Source organism: Mustelus asterias, chromosome 26 (assembly GCF_964213995.1).
Source record: "Mustelus asterias chromosome 26, sMusAst1.hap1.1, whole genome shotgun sequence".
NCBI lineage: Eukaryota > Metazoa > Chordata > Chondrichthyes > Carcharhiniformes > Triakidae > Mustelus > Mustelus asterias.
The window spans coordinates 6,204,536-6,229,380 of NC_135826.1; the positions used below are offsets into that span (position 1 = coordinate 6,204,536).

At 45.1% G+C, this 24,845-nt stretch overlaps 1 protein-coding gene across 1 annotated transcript; it reads right to left on the minus strand.

Moving 5' to 3' along the window:
* Positions 1-16,281: 16,281 nt before the first annotated feature.
* Positions 16,282-24,280, minus strand: rx1 (retinal homeobox gene 1). The gene is made up of 3 exons (XM_078198750.1): positions 24,028-24,280; positions 20,565-20,815; positions 16,282-16,725 (listed from the first exon to the last, which is right to left on the minus strand). Exons 1-3 carry the CDS (start codon positions 24,278-24,280, stop codon positions 16,282-16,284), a joined length of 948 nt encoding a protein of 315 aa, XP_078054876.1.
* Positions 24,281-24,845: the final 565 nt, after the last annotated feature.

Sequence of the window (24,845 nt, forward strand, 5' to 3'; positions counted from 1 at the left end):
GTACAGCACAGCATAGGAACAGGCCCTTCGGCCCTCCAAGCCTGTGCTGCTCCCTGGTCCAAACTAGACCATTCTTTTGTATCCCTCCATTCCCACTCCGTTCATGTGGCTATCTAGATAAGTCTTAAACGTTCCCAGTGTGTCCGCCTCCACCACCTTGCCTGGCAGCGCATTCCAGGCCCCCACCACCCTCTGTGTAAAATATGTCCTTCTGATATCGGTGTTAAACTTCCCCCCTCTCACCTTGAACCTATGACCCCTCGTGAACGTCACCACCGACCTGAGGAAAAGCTTCCCACCGTTCACCCTATCTATGCCTTTCATAATTTTATACACCTCTATTAAGTCTCCCCTTATCCTCCGTCTTTCCAGGGAGAACAACCCCAGTTTACCCAATCTCTCCTCATAACTAAGCCCCTCCATACCAGGCAACATCCTGGTAAACCTCCTCTGTACTCTCTCCAAAGCCTCCACGTCCTTCTGGTAGTGTGGCGACCAGAACTGGACACAGTATTCCAAATGCGGCCGAACCAACGTTCTATACATCTGCAACATCAGACCCCAACTTTTATACTCTATGCCCCGTCCTATAAAGGCAAGCATGCCATATGCCTTCTTCACCACCTTCTCCACCTGTGACGTCACCTTCAAGGATCTGTGGACTTGCACACCCAGGTCCCTCTGCGTATCTACACCCTTTATGGTTCTGCCATTTATCGTATAGCTCCTCCCTACATTATTTCTACCAAAATGCATCACTTCGCATTTATCAGGATTGAACTCCATCTGCCATTTCTTTGCCCAAATTTCCAGCCTATCTATATCCTTCTGTAGCCTCTGACAATGCTCCTCACTATCTGCAAGTCCTGCCAATTTTGTGTCATCCGCAAACTTACTGATCACCCCAGTTACACCTTCTTCCAGATCGTTTATATAAATCATAAACAGCAGAGGTCCCAATACAGAGCCTTGTGGAACACCACTCGTCACAGGCATCCAGCCGGAAAAAGATCCTTTCACTACCACCCTCTGTCTTCTGTGACCAAGCCAGTTCTCCACCCATCTAGCCACCTCCCCCTTTATCCCATGAGATCCAACCTTTTTCACCAGCCTACCATGAGGGACTTTATCAAACGCTTTACTAAAGTCCATGTAGACGACATCCACAGCCCTTCCCTCGTCAACCATTCTAGTCACTTCTTCAAAAAACTCCACCAGGTTAGTGACCTCCCTCTCACAAAACCATGCTGACTATCGTTAATGAGTTTATTCCTTTCTAAATGCGCATACATCCTATCTCTAAGAATCCTCTCCAACAACTTCCCCACCACGGACGTCAAGCTCACCGACCTATAATTACCCGGGTTATCCTTCCTACCCTTCGTAAATAACGGGACCACATTAGCTATCCTCCAATCCTCTGGGACCTCACCTGTGTCCAGTGACGAGACAAAGATTTGCGTCAGAGGCCCAGCGATTTCATCTCTCGTCTCCCTGAGCAGCCTTGGATAGATTCCATCAGGCCCTGGGGATTTGTCAGTCTTTATATTCTCTAACAAACCTAACACTTCCTCCCTTGTAATGGAGATTTTCTCTAACGGTTCAACACTCCCCTCCGAGACACTCCCAGTCAACACATCCCTCTCCTTTGTGAATACCGATGCAAAGTATTAATTTAGGATCTCCCCTACTCCTTTGGGCTCCAAGCATAATTCCCCACTTTTGTCCCTGAGAGGTCCGATTTTTTTCCCTGACAACCCTTTTGTTCCTAACGTATGAATAAAATGCCTTGGGATTCTCCTTAATTCTGTCTGCCAAGGACATTTCGTGACCCCTTTTTGCCCTTCTAATTCCCCGTTTGAGTTCTTTCCTACTTTCTTTGTACTCCTCCAGAGCTCCATCCGTTTTTAGCTGCCTGAACCTAACATACGGCTCTCTTTTCTTTTTGACCAGTCCCTCAATTTCCCTGGTTATCCACGGTTCTCGAATCCTACCCTTCCTATCCTTTTTTACAGGCATATGCCTGTCCTGCAGCCCTAACAACTGTTCCTTAAAAGACTCCCACATGCCAGATGTGGATTTACCCTCAAACAGCCTCTCCCAATCAAGAGCTGCCAATTTCTGCCTAATCCCACTAAAGTTAGCCTTCCCCCAATCCAACACCTTACCCTTGGGACTCCACTCATCCTTTTCCATCACTATCCTAAAGCTAACAGAATTGTGGTCACTATTTGCCACATGTTCCCCTACCAAAACTTTGAAGACCTGACCGGGCTCATTCCCCAGTACTAGGTCCAGTATAGCCCTCTCTCTAGTCGGGCTATCTACATATTGTTCAAAGAACCCTCCTGTACGCATTTTACAAATTCCTCCCCATTCAGAGTCCCAGCTCTCAGCGATTTCCAGTCTATACCAGGGAAATTGAAGTCTCCCACTATAACAACCCTATTTTTCCTGCACCTATCCAGTATCTCCTGACATATCCGTTCTTCTGCTTCCCTTGGGCTGTTGGGGGGCCTGTAGTATACCCCCAACATAGTGACTGCGCCCTTCCTGTTTCTAAGCTCCACCCAGAGTGACTCGTTACACGACCCCTCTGAATTGTCCTCCCTCTGCACCATTGTAATATGCTCTCCAACTAATACTGCTACTCCCCCACCTCTTTTGGCCCCCCCTCTGTCTCGCCTAAAACACTTGTACCCCGGAATATTCATTCTGACTGGGATACATTCAGGTAGTACTTGCAGACTTGTTACTCCCCAAGTTCGGACAATGAAATCAGGAAAGTATTCGGCCATCAGAACCAGATCTGATCCTGTCCTCAGGTCACATTCATACACATGAACCTCCGGCAAGTTGACTTGTTCCCCTCTTTATCCCCTTGACACAGAGATTAATGGTTACATCCCACGTGTCCCTCTAACAGAAACCAGGGTCAGCAGCCCTGTGGTCTCCAGGTGACACCCTTATTTATTTAAGAAGCAGGTGCTCAGTGAATGGCAGGGATTCACTTAAGTGAAATTGGCTTCTGTATGTGTGTGTGTTCCCCATTTTCTTTTTATTTCAAACACAGAGGCACTTTTTTTGTTTCTCTAACCCTCTTCCCATCCCATACAGGTCCCTTTGTTCTCTGAGTGGGATTAGGTTTTGGTGTAACTACTCAGATGGCGACCTGTGCAAACTTGGCGCCAGGAAAGCTCCACTGCAGGAATCCTGTCATGTGAAAATTCAGAGCCTATTCAGAGTGTATTTTAATCAAACTCAATCTCAATTAATTCCGCTTGTTGCTCTATTATCTTTGCTCAGACGTTGTTCCCTGCGAGTTGGGCAGTTAATTTGAAGCCAGTCCCATTAGTGGGACCCAGGGAATCGATTATGCGATTAATTACTAGTTAGAGACTTAATTGTCCCTAATGAATCAGCGGGTCCTGAACCGCCTATAGGGGAGTAACGAGCGGAAAAAAAGCTACTCCAGTTTGCACTCTCTCTAATTAGAAAGGGGATTCTGAGCTTTTCAGGAGCCTGGAACAGAATAGGCTTTGTCCCTGAAACAAAAGTTAGGCGGGGAATCAAAACAAATTTAAAACAAACCTTTTGAAAGATGTTTGCCTGGTGGAGAGGATGCAATGCAAACATGAATAATTCCATTGATTAAATTAAAAGCGACAAGTTTTGAATTAAATATATTACATATGAAGAATATAAACATGCGGAGGGAAAAGTCACGATAGAAAATAAGCACAGGCAGAATAATCCAGGAACATTTTATTTTCAAAAGCAGGATAAGCACCCGGGAAGCGAAGGAAGCAGAGAAATAGGAAGTTGGCAAATTAAAAGCAAAGGTTTGTACAGAACGGTACCACAGGTTGCAACGGAGGTGAGAGTTGTCTCCACCCCGCCCATTTGATACACCGACAGTTCTTCCGAGGGAAACGCTCTGTGAATATCTCAGAGAAGCCGGGAACACATTTCATTGGGGTCAATTTACCGCAGCTCCATAATTTCTCCAACTCGTCTCAGTAGGGCAATTAACCCTTAGCAATCAACTTCACCAGAAACAGATTATCTGCTCATTATCACATTTGCTTGTCGGAGCTGGCTGGGCAGAAATTGGCTGCCGCATTTCCAACATTACCGCGGTGACGACATTTCAATAGTTGCACCGGCTGTGAAGTGCTGTGAAAAGTCCTGAGGACGTGGAGGGTGCTATGCAAATGCAGGTTAGACTGACAGCGATACTATCACCTCGGTAAACACCCAAACGTAATTGTAAAAGATATCAGAGCATCTTAAGAATCTGTTAAATTAAATTTCGGCCATTTGTCATACCTTTTACTAAAAATACTGATGCTACTGAATTAGCAATGTAGGTTTTGTTCTCCACTCTGCAAACAGGCAGGCAGATGACGCCAGGCTATGCATTGGAAGGACATCATCGTGCCTGGTGGCACGGTGGCAAAGTGGTTAGCACTGCTGCCTCACAGCGACAGGGACCTGGATTCGATTGCCAGCTTGGGTCACCGTCTGTGTGGAGTTTGCACGTTCTCCCCGTGTCGGCGTGGGTTTCCTCCGGGTGCTCTCGTTTCCTCCCACACAGTAAGAAGTTTAACAACACCAGGTTAAAGTCCAACAGGTTTATTTGGTAGCAAAAGCCACACAAGCTTTTGGAGCCCCAAGCCCCTTCTTCAGGTGAGTGGGAATTCTGTTCATAGAAATCATAGAAACCCTACAGTGCAGAAACAGGCCATTCGGCCCATCGAGTCTGCACTGACCACAACCCCACCCAGGCCCTACCCCCATATCCCTACACATTCACCCGCTAATCCACACATCTTAGGACACTAAGGTGCAATTTTAGCATAGCCAATCAACCTAACCCGCACATCTTTGGACTGTGGGAGGAAACCGGAGCACCCGGAGAAAACCCACACAGACACGAGGAGAATGTGCAAACTCCACACAGACAGTGACCCAAGCCAGGAATCGAACCCAGGACCCTGGAGCTGTGAAGCAGCAGTGCTAACCACTGTGCTACCGTGCCGTTCACAAACAGGGCATATAAAGACACAAACTCAATTTACATGAATAATGGTTGGAATGCGAATACTTACAACTAATCAAGTCTTTAAGATACAAACATTCCTCCCACACACCAAAGATGTGCTGCTTGGGTAGATTGGCCATGGTGAATTGCCCCTTAGTATCAGGGGAACTAGCAAGGGTAAATGCATGGGGTTATGAGGATAGGGCCTGGGTGGGATTGTGGTTAGTGCAGATTCGATGGGCCGAATGGCCTCCTTCTGCACTATAGGATTCTATTCGATGATTATTCCCCACACATTTACAACTTTGGAAGAAGGGAGAGAAGGAAACATTTGCAAAAATGCATGTTGCTAGATATGTTTGATCTATCCATGAGTAGTTCACTTAATTAAATCAAATGTCTCATAAAGTGGCTTGGAAATATGTATCCATTCTTGATTTACCGTAACTCTTATTTAGAAACATAGAAATAGAAGCAGTATGTCGTTCAGCCCTTCGAGCCTGCTCCGCCATTCATTATGATCATGGCTAATCATCAAATTCAATATCCTGATCCCCCGCTTCCCCCCCAGTAGAAACATTGTACCTATCTCCTCACTCTCTTCTCCAACCAGAGGTGTAAATGCATTATCTCCCTCCACTGCAATGGCATCTCATTGTTAACCTGCAATTATCTTTGTTGCTTCTCTCTGTCCCACCTTCTATTAGATACCCAGAGCTACATACAGTGCTCCAGGCAGGCTCTGACCAATACTTTATACATCACAACAATGCAATCACTTTTTGGTTCTCTCTGCCCCCTTACTGATATACCCCAGTGATTTATTTTCCAGTTTTACTGCAGCCAGCCACAGTGCTAATACTTTCTTAGCATTACCCATTAAAACTCCTAGATTTCTCTCCTGAACAACACTATTTCTTCCAGCACACTGAGATCTCCTGATCCCCACACTGCTCACTGTTCTCTTTCACTCATTCTTTCTCTTGTATCTTTTTCCTGCTAATTACTTTGGCCTCATCCACATTGGAGCACATCGGCCATCTATTGACTCAGTTAAATAAAAAAAAATCTTCATCTGATTGCAATGCCCCTTCTTATTTGCCATCTAATGCACTGTGCAGTGAACTGATAGTACTACGGTGGCACAGTGGTTAGCACCGCTGTCTCACAGCGCCAGAGATCTGGGTTCAATTCTAGCCTTGGGTGACTGTGTGCACATTCTCCCCTTGTCTGCGTGGATTTTCTCTGGGTGCTCTGGTTTCCTCCCACACTCAATGATGTGCGGGTTAGATGGATTGCCTACGTTAAATTGTCCTTTAGTGTCCAAAGATGTGTAGGTTAGGGGGAATTTGCCATGGTAAATGCACGGGGTTGTAGGGATAGGGCAGAAGGGAGGGCTTGGGTAAGATACTCTTTCAGAGAGCCAGTGCAGATTTGATGGGCCGAATGGCCTCCTTATGCCATGCAGGGATGCTATGGTTCTACTCAATGACTAAAAGAGCCAGTGTTTGACATTGTTCTGGTCCTGTTTTTCCAGACTTCTCAGCAGCCATTTATAGCATTCTGCTTACAGAGGGCAGACTTAGCCAAGAGACACCTGAGACAGCAGATGCAGCTAAAGATCTTTAGCCGGATTTAGATCTGTCGGCAACTAGACGGAGATAAATGGCAGACGAGCGTCAACAGCTTGGCTCAATTGGTCATGTTCTTTCCTCTGAGTCAGAATAAGGCCTACCCCGGACATCGGCATGGAATCTAGGCTGAAATCTGAGCAAGATTTGGAGCACTGCATTGTCAGAGGTGTCACTTCACAGATGAGACATACAGGCAGATAACCTCTCAGTTCAACTGGGTTAAAATAAAACATCTTATGACACAACATAAAAAGGATCAGGGATGTGCACTGACCAATATACTTCCTAATCAAAATCTGGGAGTCTGATTGTTCATCTCAATGCATTATTCATGTTTTCTTTGTGGACATTGATAGTGGTGAGGCACTGTACAGTGCTTAAAAATAGATATCATGAAAGGTTTTGTATTATCAAAGGCAACACAGGCTTCAGTGCATCAAGAGGCAGCACAGTGGGGCGGCACGATGGATAGCACTGCTGCCTCACAACGCCAGGGAGCCGGGTTCAATTCCGGCCTTCGGTGACTATCTGTGTGGAGTTTGCACATTCTCCCCGTGTCTGCGTTTCCTCCAGGTGCTCCGGTTTCCTCCCACACACCAAAGATGTGCAGGTTAGGTGGATTGGCCATGCTAAATTGCCCCTTAGTGTCAGGGGGACTGGCAGGGTTAATACATGGGATTATGGGGATAGGGCCTGGGTGGGATTGTTGTCAGTGCAGGCTGAATGGCCTCCCTTTGTACGGTGTAGGGATTCTATGAAAAAGAGGATTTGGGAGAGAAATATTGGTTCCTGATCACAGTTGCTATCCAGTAACTCTTGCTGACAAGTGTCGGTGAGTTCATGCACGTGTGTGGAAATATGAATGGGAGGGCAGGTTATGTGATTTCCCCCATGGTTTATATTCCAGATGGAACTCAGTGGTATCTCTCACTCCTGAGCAAAATGCTCTGAGTTCAAGGTTCAGTCCAAAAGAGTGAGCACAGAATCCAGGCGGACACTCCAGTACAACACCAACAGAGTGCTGCACAACTGGAGGTGCGGTGTTTCAGAGGAGAATGTCTGCCCTCTGAAATGTACATGAAAGACCAAGGGAGCTCTCTCTGGTGTTGTGGCCAACATTTACCCCTTTGCCAGCACAAACGCACATTATCAGCTCATTATCACATTGTTGTTTATGGGAGCTTGCTGTGCACATATTGGCTGCCTTGTTTCCTACATCACAACAATGACCTATACCTGAGAAAGTACTTCATTTGTTGCAAAGTGCTTTAGGGTGCCCTGAAGTCACAAAAGGCAAAATATAAAATTCTGAATAACCTGCCAACATCCATTCTTATTCATTATTAGTGTCACAAGTAGGCTTATATTAACACTGCAATGAAGTTACTGTGAAAATCCCCTCGTCGCCACACTCTGGCGCCTGTTCGGGTACACTGAGGGGGGATTTAGCATGGCCAATGCACCTAACCAGCACGTCTTTCGGACTGTGGGAGGAAACCGGAGCACCCGGAGGAAACCCACGCAGGCACGGGGAGAACGTGCAGATTCCACACAGACAGTGACCCAAGCCGGGAATCGAACCCGGGTCCCTGGCGCTGTGAGGCAGCAGTGCTAACCACTTGTGCTACCATGCCCACCGGTATGTATCAGTCACCCCTGACCTCAGATAGCAAGGCTCGGCTAGAGTAAGTGCCTTCAGGATAGGAGCGGAGAAAATTAATATTAAAAGTGATAGAACATTTACCCATTGGTTTCTGGTTCTCAGGTTGATCTCTCAGTCGCAGTGAGGCGCCAAACTGCTGAGACAAACCCTGAGAAATCTGCTAAGAAATCTGGCCATGTTAATGTCCTCAGTTTAACATGTGCTGAAGCAAGGAGATTCCCCACAATTAAAACAGCTCCTGCCCAGAGAACTGCCAGACCCCTGCCATGCTGAATGATTAGAGCCTGCCTGCTTCTGACAGCTGCATGAAAACCCACATCGTCTGTGTAAAAGTTTCCAACTCAACTCGTTTCTGCTCCTGTGGCGAAGAGACAATGTTAAAAGGAAACAAAGCACAAAGCACTGTGTGCAGCATGATGTGCTGTTATTCCAACACTTGCAGCAAAAACAGTTACAGGCATATGGAGCGGGCATTCATTAACCCTGGACTCATATAGTGACTGGCACTTTCAAGAGCAGATAGGAAGCAATGTTTCTTAATGTTATAAAAACACAAAAGTGCTGGATAAAAAAGAACACAGCAGCTCTGGCAGCATCTGTAGAGAAACAAGACCAATATGACTCTTCTAAATGTTTCTTCATGTAACATTGGGAATAATGGACAAATAAATGGAACATTGTGAATTTAAGTTTATTTATTATTGTCAAAAGTAGGCTTACATTAACACCGCAATGAAGTTACTGTGAAAATCCCCTAGTTGTCACACTCCGGTGCCGGTAGCACAGTGGTTAGCACTGCTGCTTCACAACGCCAGGGACCTGGATTTGATTCCCAGCTTGGGTCACTATCTGTGTGGAGTTTGCACATTCTCCCTGTATCTGTGTGGGTTTCCTCCGGTTTCCTCCCACATTCTGAAAGACGTGCTGATCAGGTGCAGTGACCCAAACACGCACCAGACTGTGGCGACTAGAGGAATTTCACAGTAACTTAATTGCAGTGTTAATGCAAGTTTTACTTGTGACTAATAAATATATAAACTTATAAATAAATAAATTTATAAACTGTTCGGGTACAATGAGGGAGAATTCAGCATGGCTCAATGTACCTAACCAGGGTCTTTCAGACTGTGGGAGGAAACTGGAGCACCCGGAGGAAACCCACGCAGACACGGGGAGAAGGTGCTAGCTCTGCACATACAGTGACCCAAGCCGGGAATCGGACCCAGGTTCCTGGCGCAGTGAGGCAGCAGTGCTGACCGCTGTGTCACTGTGCCGCCCCATGGTGAGACTCTAAGATAATTATAGAAAATGCTGGAGATGCATTAATGAACTGCCCAGCATCTGAAACAGGGAACAAAAAAATAAGTTGAGGTTTTGGAATTTTTTTCCCCCTGAATGCCTCTGCATTGCCCCACTCTCCAAAGAGCCCTCAGCCTCTCTCTTTGGTTGGGCATTGTCATCTCCAGTTTCAGTGTTTGATTCACTGCCACTATGTGAAGTTGTCTCTGGAGTTTAGCGCGGTTATGAGCAGTCTCCTCATTCACAATGGCTGCACAACAGTATGTTGTCTTTGGGCAGCTTATCCCCTTCCTTCCATCAGCCCCACTGACCATCAAAGCTCTTCTTCAGCCTTTGTGAATGCATAAGATTGGAAATTAATTCTTATTCCAGCTCTGTTGATGTGAATGGATTAAGAGCATAGTCAGGACTTTCATAGAATCATAGAACAGTGCAGAAGGAGACCATTCGGCCCATCAAGCCTGCACTGACAACAATCCCACCCTATCCCCATAATCCCACAGATTTATCCCTGCTAGTCCCCCTAAAATTAGGGGACAATTTATTATGGTCAGTCAACCTAACCGGCACATATTTGGACTGTGGGAGGAAACTGGAGCACCCGGGGGAAAACCCACGCAGACATGGGAAGAACATGCAAACTTCACACTGTCATCCAAGGCCAGAATTGAACCCGGGTCCCTGGTGCAATGAAGCAGCAGTGCTTGCCACTGTGCCACTGTGCAACTCCTAGTTCAAGTGTGGAACGCATTTATACCAAAACAGTCCTACGTGGCAAACGTGATGTAACTTCTGAGGTGGGATTTTCCGGCTGCGCTCACCCAAGACTGGAAAATCCCGCCCAAGGTCAATGACCTTTGCATGGTCCACCCTCTGCCCTCTACAATCCCCCGTGGCAGGTGGGATTGGGAAAATTCCCCCCCCACCCAGTCTCTCCTTGCCTCTCCTCTTCGGGTTAAATTGGCTGATGTCCATTCTGGCGATTGCGCTCACAAGCTGCTTTGTATTGAAGAATTAGTGTGTAATGGAGGGTCTACCTGCATACAGACAGTTGACGATATATTTTGCTGTACATGTTGTTCAGAATATATACATTATACAATAAGTTAAAGGTTTGGGGAAAGTGTATACTTACTGTTTTTGGTGGTTGTAAGCACAGGGCTGTTTACCTCAGGAATGGCAAGGTTTCCTGCCAGAATTCAGATTGGGAGAGGCAGCAGTGCTGAGAGTCATGTTTGACAGCAGCTTTCTGAATTAAACGTCATGGGAGGCGAGAGAAACAATGTGGCAAACTATACCAGCTTCTCTTCTCCGCCTCAATTGTGGCAAATCTCCCCCTAGGTTCGGTAGATGGCTGACCACTCAAATAGTGTTCCTCCTCCTCCTCAGTTCGTGTAACTCCACTCCACCCCACCCCACCCCACCAGATATTGGCAGCTTTCTCCTCACCTGACTCCCCATCTCCCTCCCCCCCCACCTCCCAGTTCAGACAGTCTCCCCTCACTCCTGATTCCCTGTTTCTAAAGTTTATTTATTAGTGTCACAAGTAGGCTTACATTAACACTGCAATGAAGTTACTGTGAAAATCCCCTAGTCACCACACTCCGGCACCTGTTCGGGTACACCGAGGGAGAATTTAGCATGGCCAATGCACCCTAACCAGCACGTCTTTTGGGAGGAAACCGGAGCACCCGAAGGAAACCCACGCAGACACGGAGAGAATGTACAGACTCCGCACAGACAGTGACCCAAGCCAGGAATTGAACCTGGGTCCCTGGTGCTGTGAGGCAGCACTGCTAACCACTGTGCCACTGTTGCTGTTAGTTGCTAGTTGGTTGTAGGTGGGTTACAAAATGATGTTGTTCCAGAGAGACTTTAATTTTCCTTTGGTATGGATGAAGTGTTTCTTTTAATTTCCTACGCCGATGAAGGACAGGTCATCACTGCCTGTCGATTACTGTCGCTTCACATTCTCCAGAAACCTTCCCACTTTGTTAACATTGTCTTTGGTTTGGTTCTTCTACCTCTTGTGTGTTTTATGCATCATATAACATTTATGTTGACACATTGATAATTTTCCACCAAATTGCTGGAATCTACATCAAACTAAATGTTAGAAGTCAATTATTTAGGGGAGTTTTGTGGGTCCAAGTCTCTAATACAGACTCAACCCACTTGTTTAATCTCTTCCTATAGCCTGGGTATTCTTTCCCTATCGTGGATTTTACCCACGCATTTATTTTTGATCCACACCTCATGTCCCCTTGCTCCTATCATCAATTATTAGTATCCTGAGGGAAACGTATCTGTAAGCACTTCCCACATCCCCAAAGATATTCAAGCAAAACTTTAATGTCCACTCTCACACTTACAGTGGATATTAAAGGTATGTACTTATCACTGCAAATGCTATTTGTTGTGCTATACAATCTCCCCTGTTTCTACTGTGACACTGGTCTCTGCAGTAGCCAGATTCGATGTGAAGACCAACATGTTTGGTCTGGCTTCCAGTCACAGTCACTTAAATTATCCTGATGACCTTGCACTGGGTTTGAGTGCAGGACTCTTTGCCTGATACTACTACCGGTTACTGTTTCATGAAACCTGCCCCTATTTTGATGAGTACGCTTCAAAAGTACCTCATCGGCTGTAAAGTGCTTTGAAAGATCTGCTGGTTGTGGAGGGTGCTATATAAATGTAACTCTTTCTCTCTTTACATAATGAAGTTGATTCCTGAGGCTGTTGAATTCTCCATCTGGTGATTTCAAGTTTTATTTCAGAGTTCCTAGAAGTTCAGGATGGAGACCCCAGCCTCTGTGCTCACCTGCCCATGGTTTATTTTACCTGCCATCGCCTCTGTTGGAAGTCATAGATCTGAATACCTCTGGCTATGAGTAGGGAAACACCAACCCCCCCCCCATTCCCCCCCATCCCCACACCCCCCCTACTCCACCCCACCCCCCTACTGCCCCACCTCACCCCCCCTACCCCCTCCCCCACCCCTCCCACACAACCCCCCACCTCCCCCCACCCCTACCCCTACCCCTCTCCCATGCTTTAACTTTCAATCAGTAACTAAACAGAAAGTTAGGAGATTCTGTAAAAGTTAAGTCCCATTGCCCTCACAACAATGCCACTTGAGTCCTTTATTTAAAGAATAGGAACTGGATGATCTGCTCTTGTCTATATGTTCTTCGTAATGTAAAGGGTCTGGATTAGAGTTGCCAACTTTATTTGGACATATTCATAGAACATAGAACAGTACAGCACAGAACAGGCCCTTCGGCCCACGATGTTGTGCCGAACTTTATCTGAAACCAAGATCAAGCTATCCCACTCCCTATCATCCTGGTGTGCTCCATGTGCCTATCCAATAACCGCTTAAATGTTCCTAAAGTGTCTGACTCCACTATCACACTGCAGGCAGTCCATTCCACACCCCAACCACTCTCTGCGTAAAGAACCTACCTCTGATATCCTTCCTATATCTCTCACCATGAACCCTATAGTTATGCCCCCTTGTAATAGCTCCATCCACCCGAGGAAATAGTCTTTGAACGTTCACTCTATCTATCCCCTTCATCATTTTATAAACCTCTATATTCCTGGAGGTTTCATCACGTGACCTCCCCAATAACCTCACCCACTCAAATAGCTTTTCTTCCCCTCTTCAGTTTTGTTAATAAATGATTTTTTAAATATTCATTCGTGGGACATGGGCGTCTCTGGCTGGCCAGCATTTATTACCCATCCCTAGTTGCCGGAGGGCAGTTAGAGAGAGTCAACCACATTGCTGTGGCTCTGGAGTCACATGTAGGCCAGACCAGGTAAGGACGGCAGATTTCCTTCCCTAAAGGACATTAGTGAACCAGATGGGCTTTTCCGACGATTGACAATGGTTTCATGGTCATCAGTAGATTCTTGATTCCAAGTATTTTTTATTGAACTCAAATTCCACCATCTGCCATGGCAGGATTCGAAATCAGGTCCCCAGAACATTAGCTGAGTTTCTGGATTAATAGTCTGGCAATAATACCACTAGGCCATCATCGGCCCTAAAATGTTCAAAGAACATTCCAACAAGTCTTTTTATACCAAGTCCTCTGATTCTTTTCCTGGATTTTGTGCAACAATGCCCAGGATTAATCTTTAATCCCTGGGGACTCCTGGCTAATCCTGGAGAGTTGGCAACAGTAGCCTCAGCCTTCATACACTTGTTCACTGTCCCAAACATTGCTTGCAGCACTCCATATTTATTCATAGGACATTTCCTACATATACTCATTTAAACATAGACTGAATGTCAGTTATCTGAATATTCTAGTCCCAATTTCCACTTCCCTTTTGCTCTCTTTATTCAATAAAAAAACTTCAAGAAAGTTTATTTTGAATCTTATTTCTAAAGGACAAAGTTGTAACAGTTTGCAAGTATCAAAGGAAATGGAGCAAAGATGAATAAATGGAGTTGACACACATTTCAGACATTATTTAATTGATGATGGAGCAAGCATCAGCGGCTGAATGCGATGTTCCTAATGTAGACGGTGCTTTACTGAATATCAGATCTATGCTAACAAGACCCCAGAGTGTTTGATTAGGCAAAATAGAGGAAACTGATCTAATGGTGGCACGGTGGCTAGCACTGCTACCTCAAAGTGACAGGGACACGGGTTCAATTCCGGCCTTGGGTGACCATCTGTGTGCAGTTCGCACATTCTCCCCATGTCTGCATGGGTTTCCTCCGCGTGCTCCAGTTTCCCCTCACAGTCCGAGGATGTGCAGGTTAGGTTGATTAGCCATGCTAAATTGCCCCTTAGTGTCAGGGGGATTAGCAGGGTAACTATGTGTGGGAACTGGCATTGTCTAATGCTGACATTGGGTACTTGCTTGGGGAAGTATTTCATTCCCCAGCACCAACACTCCTCACTCTATAGAGCACAACCACTCAAACTAAAAATGAAAAGTTAAAAGATATATCAGAAGTACTGAAATACACACAAGTGATTCAACTGACATCTTTCGTGGCAGCGGTGTTCAATAAACTCTCCTTTGGCTGAATGGTGACCTGGCAGATTTGATATTAGTTAATGGTAGGATGTTAGGGAGAGAGTTATAGAACAAAGAGATCTAGGAGTCCAGGTTCTTAGCTCCTTGAAAGTGGAGTCACAGGTGAACAGGGTAATGAAGAAGGCATTCAGCATGCATGGTTTCATTGGTTAGAACACTGAATACAGGAGTTGGACATTTTGAAGTTATTCAAGACATTGTTAAGTCCACACATAAAATACTGTGTACAGTTCTGGTCACCCTATTACAGAAAGGGTATTATTAAACTGGAAAGAGTGCAGAAAAGATTAACTAGGATGCTACTGGGACTTTGATAGTTTGAGTTATAAGGAGAGGCTGGGACTTTTTTCCTTGGAGCGTAGGAGACTTAGGGGTGATCTTATAGAGGTCTATAAAGTAATGAGGGGCACAGATCAGCTAGATAGTCAACATCTTTTCCCAATGGTAGGGGAGTCTAAAACTAGAGGGTATCGGTTTAAGATGAGAGGGGAGAGATACAAAAGGGTCCAGAGGGGCAATTTTTTCACACAGAGGGTGGTGAGTGTCTGGAACAAGCTGCCAGAGGTAGTAGTAGAGGCAGGTACAATTTTGTCTTTTAAAAAGCATTTAGAAAGTTACATGGGTACGATGGGTATAGAAGGATATGGGCCAAATGCAGGCAACTGGGGCTAGCTTAGTGGTTAAAAAAAGGGCGGCATGGACAAGTTGGGCTGAAGGGCCTGTTTCCATGCTGTAAACCTCTATAATTCTATATGTAACCTTCTGTAATATCATTGACCAATATTCTAGAATGTCCTTCACATGAGATTCAGGTAAAATTTATTCATAAGTAGTCAAATGTTAGACCCAATGAGAAAGCACTGTACACAATATTTGCTTGCTAAAGATGACAGTTCTTTTCAAATAACTATTTCACAGCAGTGTAATCTTCTTTTTTAAAAGGTCAAGTTTAAGACAACAAAGAAGTGATCCTCTCTACATCATCGCTGTGTTGAAATCAAAATTCATCGCACCATCTCTTCATTCTCTTCCAGGATCTGAAAACTGGGGAACATCTGCCTTGCATACTAAATTCTACACATTTTAATAACCCAAGCTTGAGCATCACCTAACCACTATTGTCTTGTCTTTTCTTCTACCCTTTACAACCTTGGTGGTGTCCTGCACTGTGGGCCTTGCCCCTGCACCTAGGTTCCTCAATAATATTTATTAAAATTGCACATTGTCTACAAGATTCAATAGATCTACGTTGGGACAATAATGGAAGACAACAGTTTGCTAGAGTTTCATGATGATGGAAAAGCATAAAAATCAGTGGTGTCTTTATATTCTCCCCTTAGCACTGGAGTGTCACCTTATTAGTGAAAAGATAAAATTGATCCTTTGGCTTGTAACCATGACCAGTCAACATGTATGGTTCGATTATATCCCAGGTTATAGCTGGTGGCATTTATTGTGGTGATTATTGATTCATGATGGATGAAATTATTTTGGAGCTGGAGGCTGCCATCACGATGCCATGCCAGCCAAGAAATTGTTCAGCATCAGTCTGTCCCACAGCTGGTAACTTGGCATCAGATGGGTTGCCAGCTCTTGTCGATGGACTGAATATGCTCCTTGGCTTTCATCCTTAAGGAAGCAATGCTGGAACTTCTCTGGTCTACATCTTCCAAAGGATATTTGTCCACAAATGTTGTCGCACATTGGTAGGGTGGCGGTCCCATGGACTGCATTGTCTGGGCCATCGGCGGTGGGGAATTTAAGAAAGTGTGACCTGGGTAGCTGGTCTGTAGGCCTTGAGGTGCCCCCATGAAGCCAGGTATACTGTGGATAGAGGTTGCATTAGAGATGGGAGATGTCAGCCAAGGGTCCAGTGGGAGGGAATTGCCCATGGGTCCAACGCTGGGGGGCATCGGTGGTCTACTGAAAGACAGCATGGGTGAATCATGCAATTTCATTGTGCTTGCCTCTATCTTCTCTTGTCTCCTCCACTTTGCTCTCCTATTTTGAAACCACACCTGTGATTTAAAAAAAATACATTTTGAAGGGATGATTGATGTAGAAGATACAATGCACATACTAGCTTACACTTCCCTCCATGCATGATGGAATTTTCCACTCTCCTCCACTGAAAGTTTGGGCTCATGTTGGGGGTACAGTTACCTGGGCACTGGTTGCCCCTCACAGGACTGCACACAATAACCAATTTTCATAAAGAGGGCATAGCAGCTGATGCCCAGCTGGTATCCCCTCCCTCCACCTTCCCCCCCACAACTCATTAGTAGTTAGTAATTTAAAGTAAAAACACCGGCTGGTCTTCGGGATTCAATTCATGGAGAGACAATGAAGGACACACACGAAAGAGAGACCAAAGCGTTGAAATACATAACTCTCTGAAAGGGCAAGAGTGGCTAGACAAAACCACAACAGAACTTTGCATCTTATAAATAGGGCTACAGTGCGCCAGTATAAAGAAGCAATGATGAAGTTGTACATAAGGATTTCAATCCAGTGACAGTTACATGGGTATAGAGGGATATGGGCCAAATGTGGGCAATTGGGTCTAGCTTCGTGGTAAAAACTGGGTGGCATAGGCCAGTTGGGCTGAAGGGCGTGTTTCCATGCTGTAAACTTCTATGACTATAATATTGGTTAGGCCACATTTTCAATAACAGTTGCAGTTTTGAGTGCCTCATTAGAGAAAGGGCATTAAGAACAGAAAGAAGGTAAAGTGTAGACTTATCAGGATGAGGGAATGGGGATCTATAGTTTGGGAAGAGACTGGGAATCTTTAAAATTTTGAAGTATTTTAAAGTAGCTGGCTGGAGACTTAGCAACAAGAGGTCAGCAATTTAAAATTGTCACTCAGAACTTTAGAAGTGTTGTCAGGCAAAATCTCTTCATGGAGGGTTAGAATGTGAAAGACTTCTGTCACAGGAAGTGGCTGAGATAGAGATCATTTAATCTTTTACAGGGGAAAAAAAGGACAGGATAAATCTGTGGGGAGAGAATTGGCGGTGAGGTTAGTTTGGATTGATGTAGCAAAGGGTTACACAATGGGCAGAATGGCCTCTATCTGTGATGTCAACCTCAATGGTTCTATTCTTAGCTCAGAAGTGGGGAGGCCAATTATTGCTCCTGACTTAGTGAGATTAATGTTGTAGAACTTGAACCTGGCATTGGGTCCATTAATTTATCAGAATGCCACAGGCTGCCTCACCCACTGTGCCACTGGGGAAACATCCACTAAAGTACAAGGCAAACTGTCCAATATGGATTTAATTACCCAGAGCACACACTTCAATAGAATAAATATTTTATGGTTTTAGCTCCACCCAACATATGGCCTCAAACAGAACATGTTCACAGTGACATGATGGGGATCTGCGTTAATGGGATTAATTCCAATTTCAAACTGAAAATTGATTGTACAATTTGAAAATAGAGGTGGGCACTGGGTGACAGGATTGAATCCCATCACCTTGGGCCAGTTTGACTATCTGATGTTGACAACAGCTATCAATAACAGCAAGGTAGGCCATTTCTAACAATGATGAACAGAAATGTTCATCCTTGCCAAAGATAAGTAAAGTTTATTTATTAATCACAAGTGGGCTTACATTCACTCTGCAATGAAGTTATTATGAAAATCCCGTAGTCGCCACACTCCAGCACCTGTTCGGGTACACCGAGGGAGAATTTAGCATGGCCCAATGCACCTAACCAGCACATCATTCGGACTGTGGGAGCAAACCGGAGCACCCGGAGGAAACTCATGCAGACATGGGGAGAACATGCAGACTCCGCACAGACAGTGACCCAAACTGGGAATCGAACCCAGTTCCCTGGCACTGAGAGGCAGCAGCGCTAACCACTGTAACACTATGCCGCCCTCACAACCCAACAATTAACAGAAAAAAAATGTCCTCTTTTCATTTGTCCCTGGCTTTGGTCATTAGGTAGGGGAGCAATCAGATTAAGCTTCAAGCAGAGAGTACCAGAGCCAAAATATCCAGACAACATGGGCAGAGAAAACACAGAATGTATATTCCACAGAGTCCCTATAGTGCAGAAAGAGGCCATTCAGCCCATCGAGCCTGCACCGACAACAATCCCACCCAGGCCCTATTCCCGTAACCCCTGCTAACTCCCTGACACTAAAGTCAATTTAGCTTGGCCAATCCACCTAACCTGCAGATCATTTGTTGCCACAGGAAATGATTAAAAATGTAATTATATTATTCAAGATGAGGCAGAAAGATAATCCACTGCCGAGAATTTATGTTCCTAGTATTCATTAATTAAGTGGTCCCGGGTACAAATCCCCGCCCCCTCCCGCCCGAAAGTGCAGATGTCTGCTGGGGTCCACTCCAATGCTTATCGACCACCCGTCTGGTGCTCGCTGAAATGACTGCCGTTCATATGTCAACTCAAACAGTTTTGGGGGAGGGGAGGGGAGGGGGGGGGGGTCCCATCCTCTGTAGGGAACTCATCGCTGGCCCCACTTCCTGGGACAGCCTCAAGCGGGACTCCAGGATGAATTCCTGCCCACATTTCGCGAACTGTAAACCGCTACCCGCAGCTGCCAAAAAGGGGGCCGACCTATCGGAGGGATTATCATTTAAAAAAATCTCCAATTTCCACTGGTAGAATCCACTAATCGGCTAATCTGCCAAATCAATTTTCCTTACCTCCTTTTGTCATCCCGGCTCTCAGTCCCCCCACCCCTTTTTAAATCTCTCTCAAACATTCCCCCTCGCTCAGTAACACTCGCTGCCTGTTCAAAGCTGCCATTAGTGCCCAGTGTTGGAAACAGAATGGCCATTGCTTCTTTCGCGGTAGCCAAAGACAATTCGTTACTTTGGGAGTGTAGTCAGCTTTGTGCAACATCCCAAAACAGCAAAGAGAAAACGGAATAACTGACCATTTGATTGTTTATGTCCATTCACCGCCCCTGTTACCTCGCACTATTTCCATTCTGTGTTTCCTTCCCTACTTTTCTCATCGTTTGATAGTTTGCTTTTTTAAAAATACTGTTTCTGTCCCTCTGTTATTTATCTGTATGTTTCTCACACTCGGTTCTATTTTCCATGATTTTCTCGTCTCTTTTTCCCTCTCCTCCTCCAGTTCCTCCTCTTCATCTGTGCATTTCTATCGACAGTAAGAAGTTTGACAACACCAGGTTAAAGGCCAACAGGTTTATTTGGTAGCAAAAGCCACAAGCTTTCGACTCCGAAAGCTAGTGGCTTTTGCTACCAAATAAACCTGTTGGACTTTAACCTGGTGTTGTTAAACTTCTTACTGTGTTTACCCCAGTCCAACGCCGGCATCTCCACATCATTTCTATCGATACAGATCATTCTCTCTCTCTCTTTCTGCCCGAGCTATATTCGTCTTTTTTCCATCCTCCTCTTACATTTCACCTTCATCTCCTCCACTATAACCTCACTCAGCTAACTTCCTTCTGACAAAAGGGTCATCTAGACTCGAAACGTTGGCTCTAATCTCTCTCCACGTGTTGTCAGACCTGTTGAGATTTCCCAACATTTTCTGGTTTTCCTTCCTATATATCTCTCCTTGTTTACTGGATTGCCACTATTTTTTCCTCTGCTTTCTTCTTCTGTTACTTACCAGTGTCCCCTCTTTAAATCTATTCCAGTTCTCTATCTATCCTCTCCCTATTCCATCGCTTTCCTCCCCCCTTGATTTTCTTACACCTCCTGACCGCTCCATCTCCATCTATTCTGACCTCTTTTCTTCCTAACCATACGTATTTCATCTCCCCCCCTTCCCCTCACCATTTCGATCTCTATTCACTTATCCCTCACTTCCCTCCTTGACTGGAATGCTCTCTCACCTGGACCCGGACCTCTGGGAGGTTGACCTTCATGGCTAGCTCCTCCCTGCTATACACATCGGGGTAGTGGGACTTCTCGAAGGCTCTCTCCAGCTCGTGGAGCTGGTAGGTGGTGAAGGTGGTCCGGTTCCTCCTGTGCTTCTTCTTGGGAGGCTCCTCGTCCATTTTCTGCCTGCCCTTCTCCTCGCTCTGTGCGTCGCTGGCCAGCTCACTCAGATCCTCCCCGCATTTGTTCAAAAAGACCCTGGAATCTGGGGAGGGCGAACAAGCACAAATCAAACATTGAACTTGACAGGAACCATCTCCCAAAGTTTCGAGACCCCACCCTCCTCGGCAAGAGGCGGCGATTCCACCTGCTGAGATCAAATCACAACTCCCCTGCAGCCCAGTTACAGATAATAGACAATGATGGCATCCAGATCTTTAGCACAAAGCAGCTTCTTCCATTTTTGATACATTGATCGGAAGTTCAATTAGAATCACAAAATGATACAGTATTGAACTTTTCTCACATTCCACTCTGCAATGTCTTGTTTAGTCAATTGGCTGGGAGAGATAATCGCAACTCAACATGTTTGAGTATTGCTGAAAAAGAAAGACATGTCAAAGTTTTGTGTCTTGCACTCATCAGGGCACTTGGCAAGCATATCAAATCTAACTAACTTTAAATGGGTAAGAAGTCTCACAACACCCAGGTTAAAATCCAACAGGTTTATTTGGAATTTGGAGCGCCGCTCCTTCATCAGGTGAGTAACTCACCTGATGAAGGAGCAGCACTCTGAAAGCTCTGATTCCAAATAAACCTGGGTGCTGTGAGACTTCTTACTGCGTCCACCCCAGTCCAATGCTGGCATCTCCACATCATGGCAACCTTAAATGAAAACAACTTTCCACTGATATTCTTGCCATGTGACCTGATGAGTGCAAGACCAAAAACTTTGAACTGTCTCTCTTTTTTCAGCAATACTCAAATTCTGTACTATCAAACAACTCTTGAAACTACTTGAGCACCAACTTTCCCTCAGGGTCTATTCCCATCACAGTTAATTTGTATTGAATATCCAGTGATTCAGGTATTTAAGATGAGACTTTGTATAAGGGCACGGGGTGGCAGAGCAGAGGAACTCCACTAAAACCTTGAATTCCTTATCTCCTGCACAGGACGTTGGTCAGACTGCATCGGGAGTATGGTGTACAGTTTTTGATCTCCTTGCTTGAGGAGGGATATAACTTCCAATGGAAACAATTCAGAGAAGGTTCACTCGGCTGATTCCTGGGATGGAAGTGTCTGTCTTATGGAGGAAGGGCTCAGCAGGTTGGGTCTATTATACTCATTGGAGTTTGGGAGGATAAGAGGTGATCTTATTGAAACATATATGATTCTGAGAGGGGCTTGACAAGGGTAGATGCCGAGAGGGGGACTCTAAAGCTAAGGGGTACAGTTTAAAATGTCTCCCATTTAAGTCTTAGGCGAGGAGGAATGCATCTTCTCTCAGAGGGCCATTAGTCTTTGAAATTCTCTTCCCCAGAGATTAGTGGAACCGGGTCATTGAATGCAGCCACGGCTGATTTAAGCAGGTTTTGGATTGACAAGGGTTATGGGGAGACAGGCGGGAAAGAGAAAAGACCACAGTCAGATTATGCCATGGCTTTATCCAAGAGCGGAACAGGCCAGATGGGCCGAATGGCCTTCTCCTGTTCCTATTTCTTATGTCCCCCGGGTCTCCAGATCCCTGACAGGCTCAAGGGGGATCCTAGCGGATCTGGAGCACCTCAAATGCCTCGCTGTTCCCGGTTTTGACTGTCTCTCCCCCTCCCCATCGCCCTGTGTGAACCGCTTGCGGAAACTGCAACTGCAACTAGCCGTGGAAACTGCAACTCAGCAATGTCTCAAAGAGATGGGTTAAACTACTGGGCAAGTGCGGTTAAATATGACGCGAACGAATTCATTCGATGGAGCAAAACAAACGAAAAATAAAGGCAGAAAATAAAGAATAATAAAGAGCAAATGACAAAGCAAAAATAAACAAAATATTAAGTTTATAGGTATTCAGAACAGATTAATATAATTGATTGTATGGAGAAGAGGGATTAATTTCAGCGCAACTCTTAATAAAATTAAGTTGTGGTAATGAAATTGGAGTTCTGAAAGTGCTTTGCGGGGATGGATTCATTAACCGTGATATTGTGACCTGTATAAATCTGGAGAAAGGTGGGAGATTCAGTGAGGTCTCTGTACTTCCAAATGTGATCATCGAGTTTTAAAGGGGAGGCGGGGACGACGGGACAAAAATCTCCAGTGAGCGTCCCAACAAGTGTAAAAACCAGGCAGCTCCACTTGTTCCGTTTAAACAGAACCAGGAAATCCCGAAACCATTTAGTATCGAGGTTGGAACTGATGCTGGGGAGTGGTGAACGAGAAAGCTTGCACTCTGGAGAACGAGACCTCTTCCACTTCTACCCCGGTTTCTGTATTTCTACACTTCAGTTTCACTTCTCGAGAGGAACATTCCCAAGCGGAGAGTTCCCCCACATCCCAGCTGAAATATTCCCGGGAGAAATGTTTCTGGAACCAAGCTGGGCGGTGTCTATGGGAGGTTTTTAAAAAAAGGACCTCTTCGTTGAGGTTTGCTTTAGGTGATAAGATCCCTGCAATCAGAGTGATTCCATTTCATAACATGCCATTCAAAATATCAATGCGGAAAATTATTTTCAAAGTTCCGTCTGGTTATTTTTTTTGGGGGGGAGGGGAAAGTGGCAGAAATCTGACAAATTCTGACCGAAAACAACCCATGAAATAGGAGGGCACTGCTTGAGAAACTATTCCCCAATCCCGCCAAATTTCAAGAGAACTCGAAGCAAAATAAATGGACAAAACAAAATTCAAATTCCGTTGCCTCTGCAACATCATAAGATTTAGTGCAAATTTAAAATTGGATTAATGCGCTCATTTATCGCTGAGAATTGAATGGATTGAGTTATGTTATCATTCATTTATATTGTATCTAATTAATATGATGCATTACAATGTTTCCCCACGTTTTGACTCAAAAAGAAGTTTCTCAGTGAGGATGTGATGACTTGGTCACCCAATGCATTGCCATGTGAAGTATTTAGATACATAATGGGGGGGGGGAATTCTTCAAAAATAACTTTCTGGAAATGTATCTATTAAAGTATCTGTGGCAGCGGGTCACAATGTTCAGCATTGGTACTGTTTTTTAATTGTATCCACACCCTTTCTGAATGCGGGTTCTATTTCTAATCTCACCCTTTTATCTTCCCTTAAGTTCCAAAATACAGCTGATTAATTTTGAACGGCGATAATGGAGTTGTTTATTTATTTACCTTGCGCCGCTTTCACCAAAAAAAAGAGAGAAAATAAATCAAAGTTTAAAAAAGGTGGCGGGGGGAGTTGTTAAAATCGCAGTTTTGTTTTGTTTTTGGACAGTGTCTATCTTACCGTCAAAGGTGTGAGGCCGGCTTGTCACCTCCCGGAGCCCGAGGCCGGGGATGTGGTTGTAGCAGTCAGTGTGCTGGGGCTGCCCCGGCTCTGGCAGGGATTTGGGAGTGGGGGGCGAGGAGTTGAGCAGGGATTGATCCTTCGCAAATCCCAGGATCACGTCGATGCTGTGAACTCGCGAACAGGCGCCTGGGCTCTTAACCATTTCGTGGGAGTTGCCGGGGGACAGACAGCCCTCCTCCACGCCGTTCATTTCAACCTCGAAGGACGCATCAAAACGGCCTCCAGGAACACAAACCACCAGCAAAAAAATAAAAATTAAAAAAAGGAAAAACACTTGGCTCACAATTCCGTTCAAAAGAAATCCGATCTTATTTTGCTTTTAAAAAAAATTGCTATGGCCATTACAGAACCTCGATCTTTGACAATTGTAAAGATGTACTGTTGCTTAAAACAACAAACACAAAAACATCCAATGTAGAAATATTACAGAAATAAAATGTTTTGCTGTAATCCTAACCAAGTCCACAACGGATTACAAAACATCAGCACAAACTCTGTACTGAGAGTTCACAGCCCCTCCAGTTTGTAAATATAACATTGTTTTATTTCCCTCCCCCCAGTGTAAAATATTAGCAGAGGCCGGGCCAGCAACTAATAAGGTCCCCAGAATAAAATGGGAAATAGTTACCGTCGATTGAGTGAAAAGGCAAGTTGGAGAACTCCACAATTCTGCAGCAAACCCGGGGAAGGCTCCCTCCCCACACTCAGCTCCAGCCCGCGGAGACTTCCCCCCTCCCCTCAACACCATCCCCAAT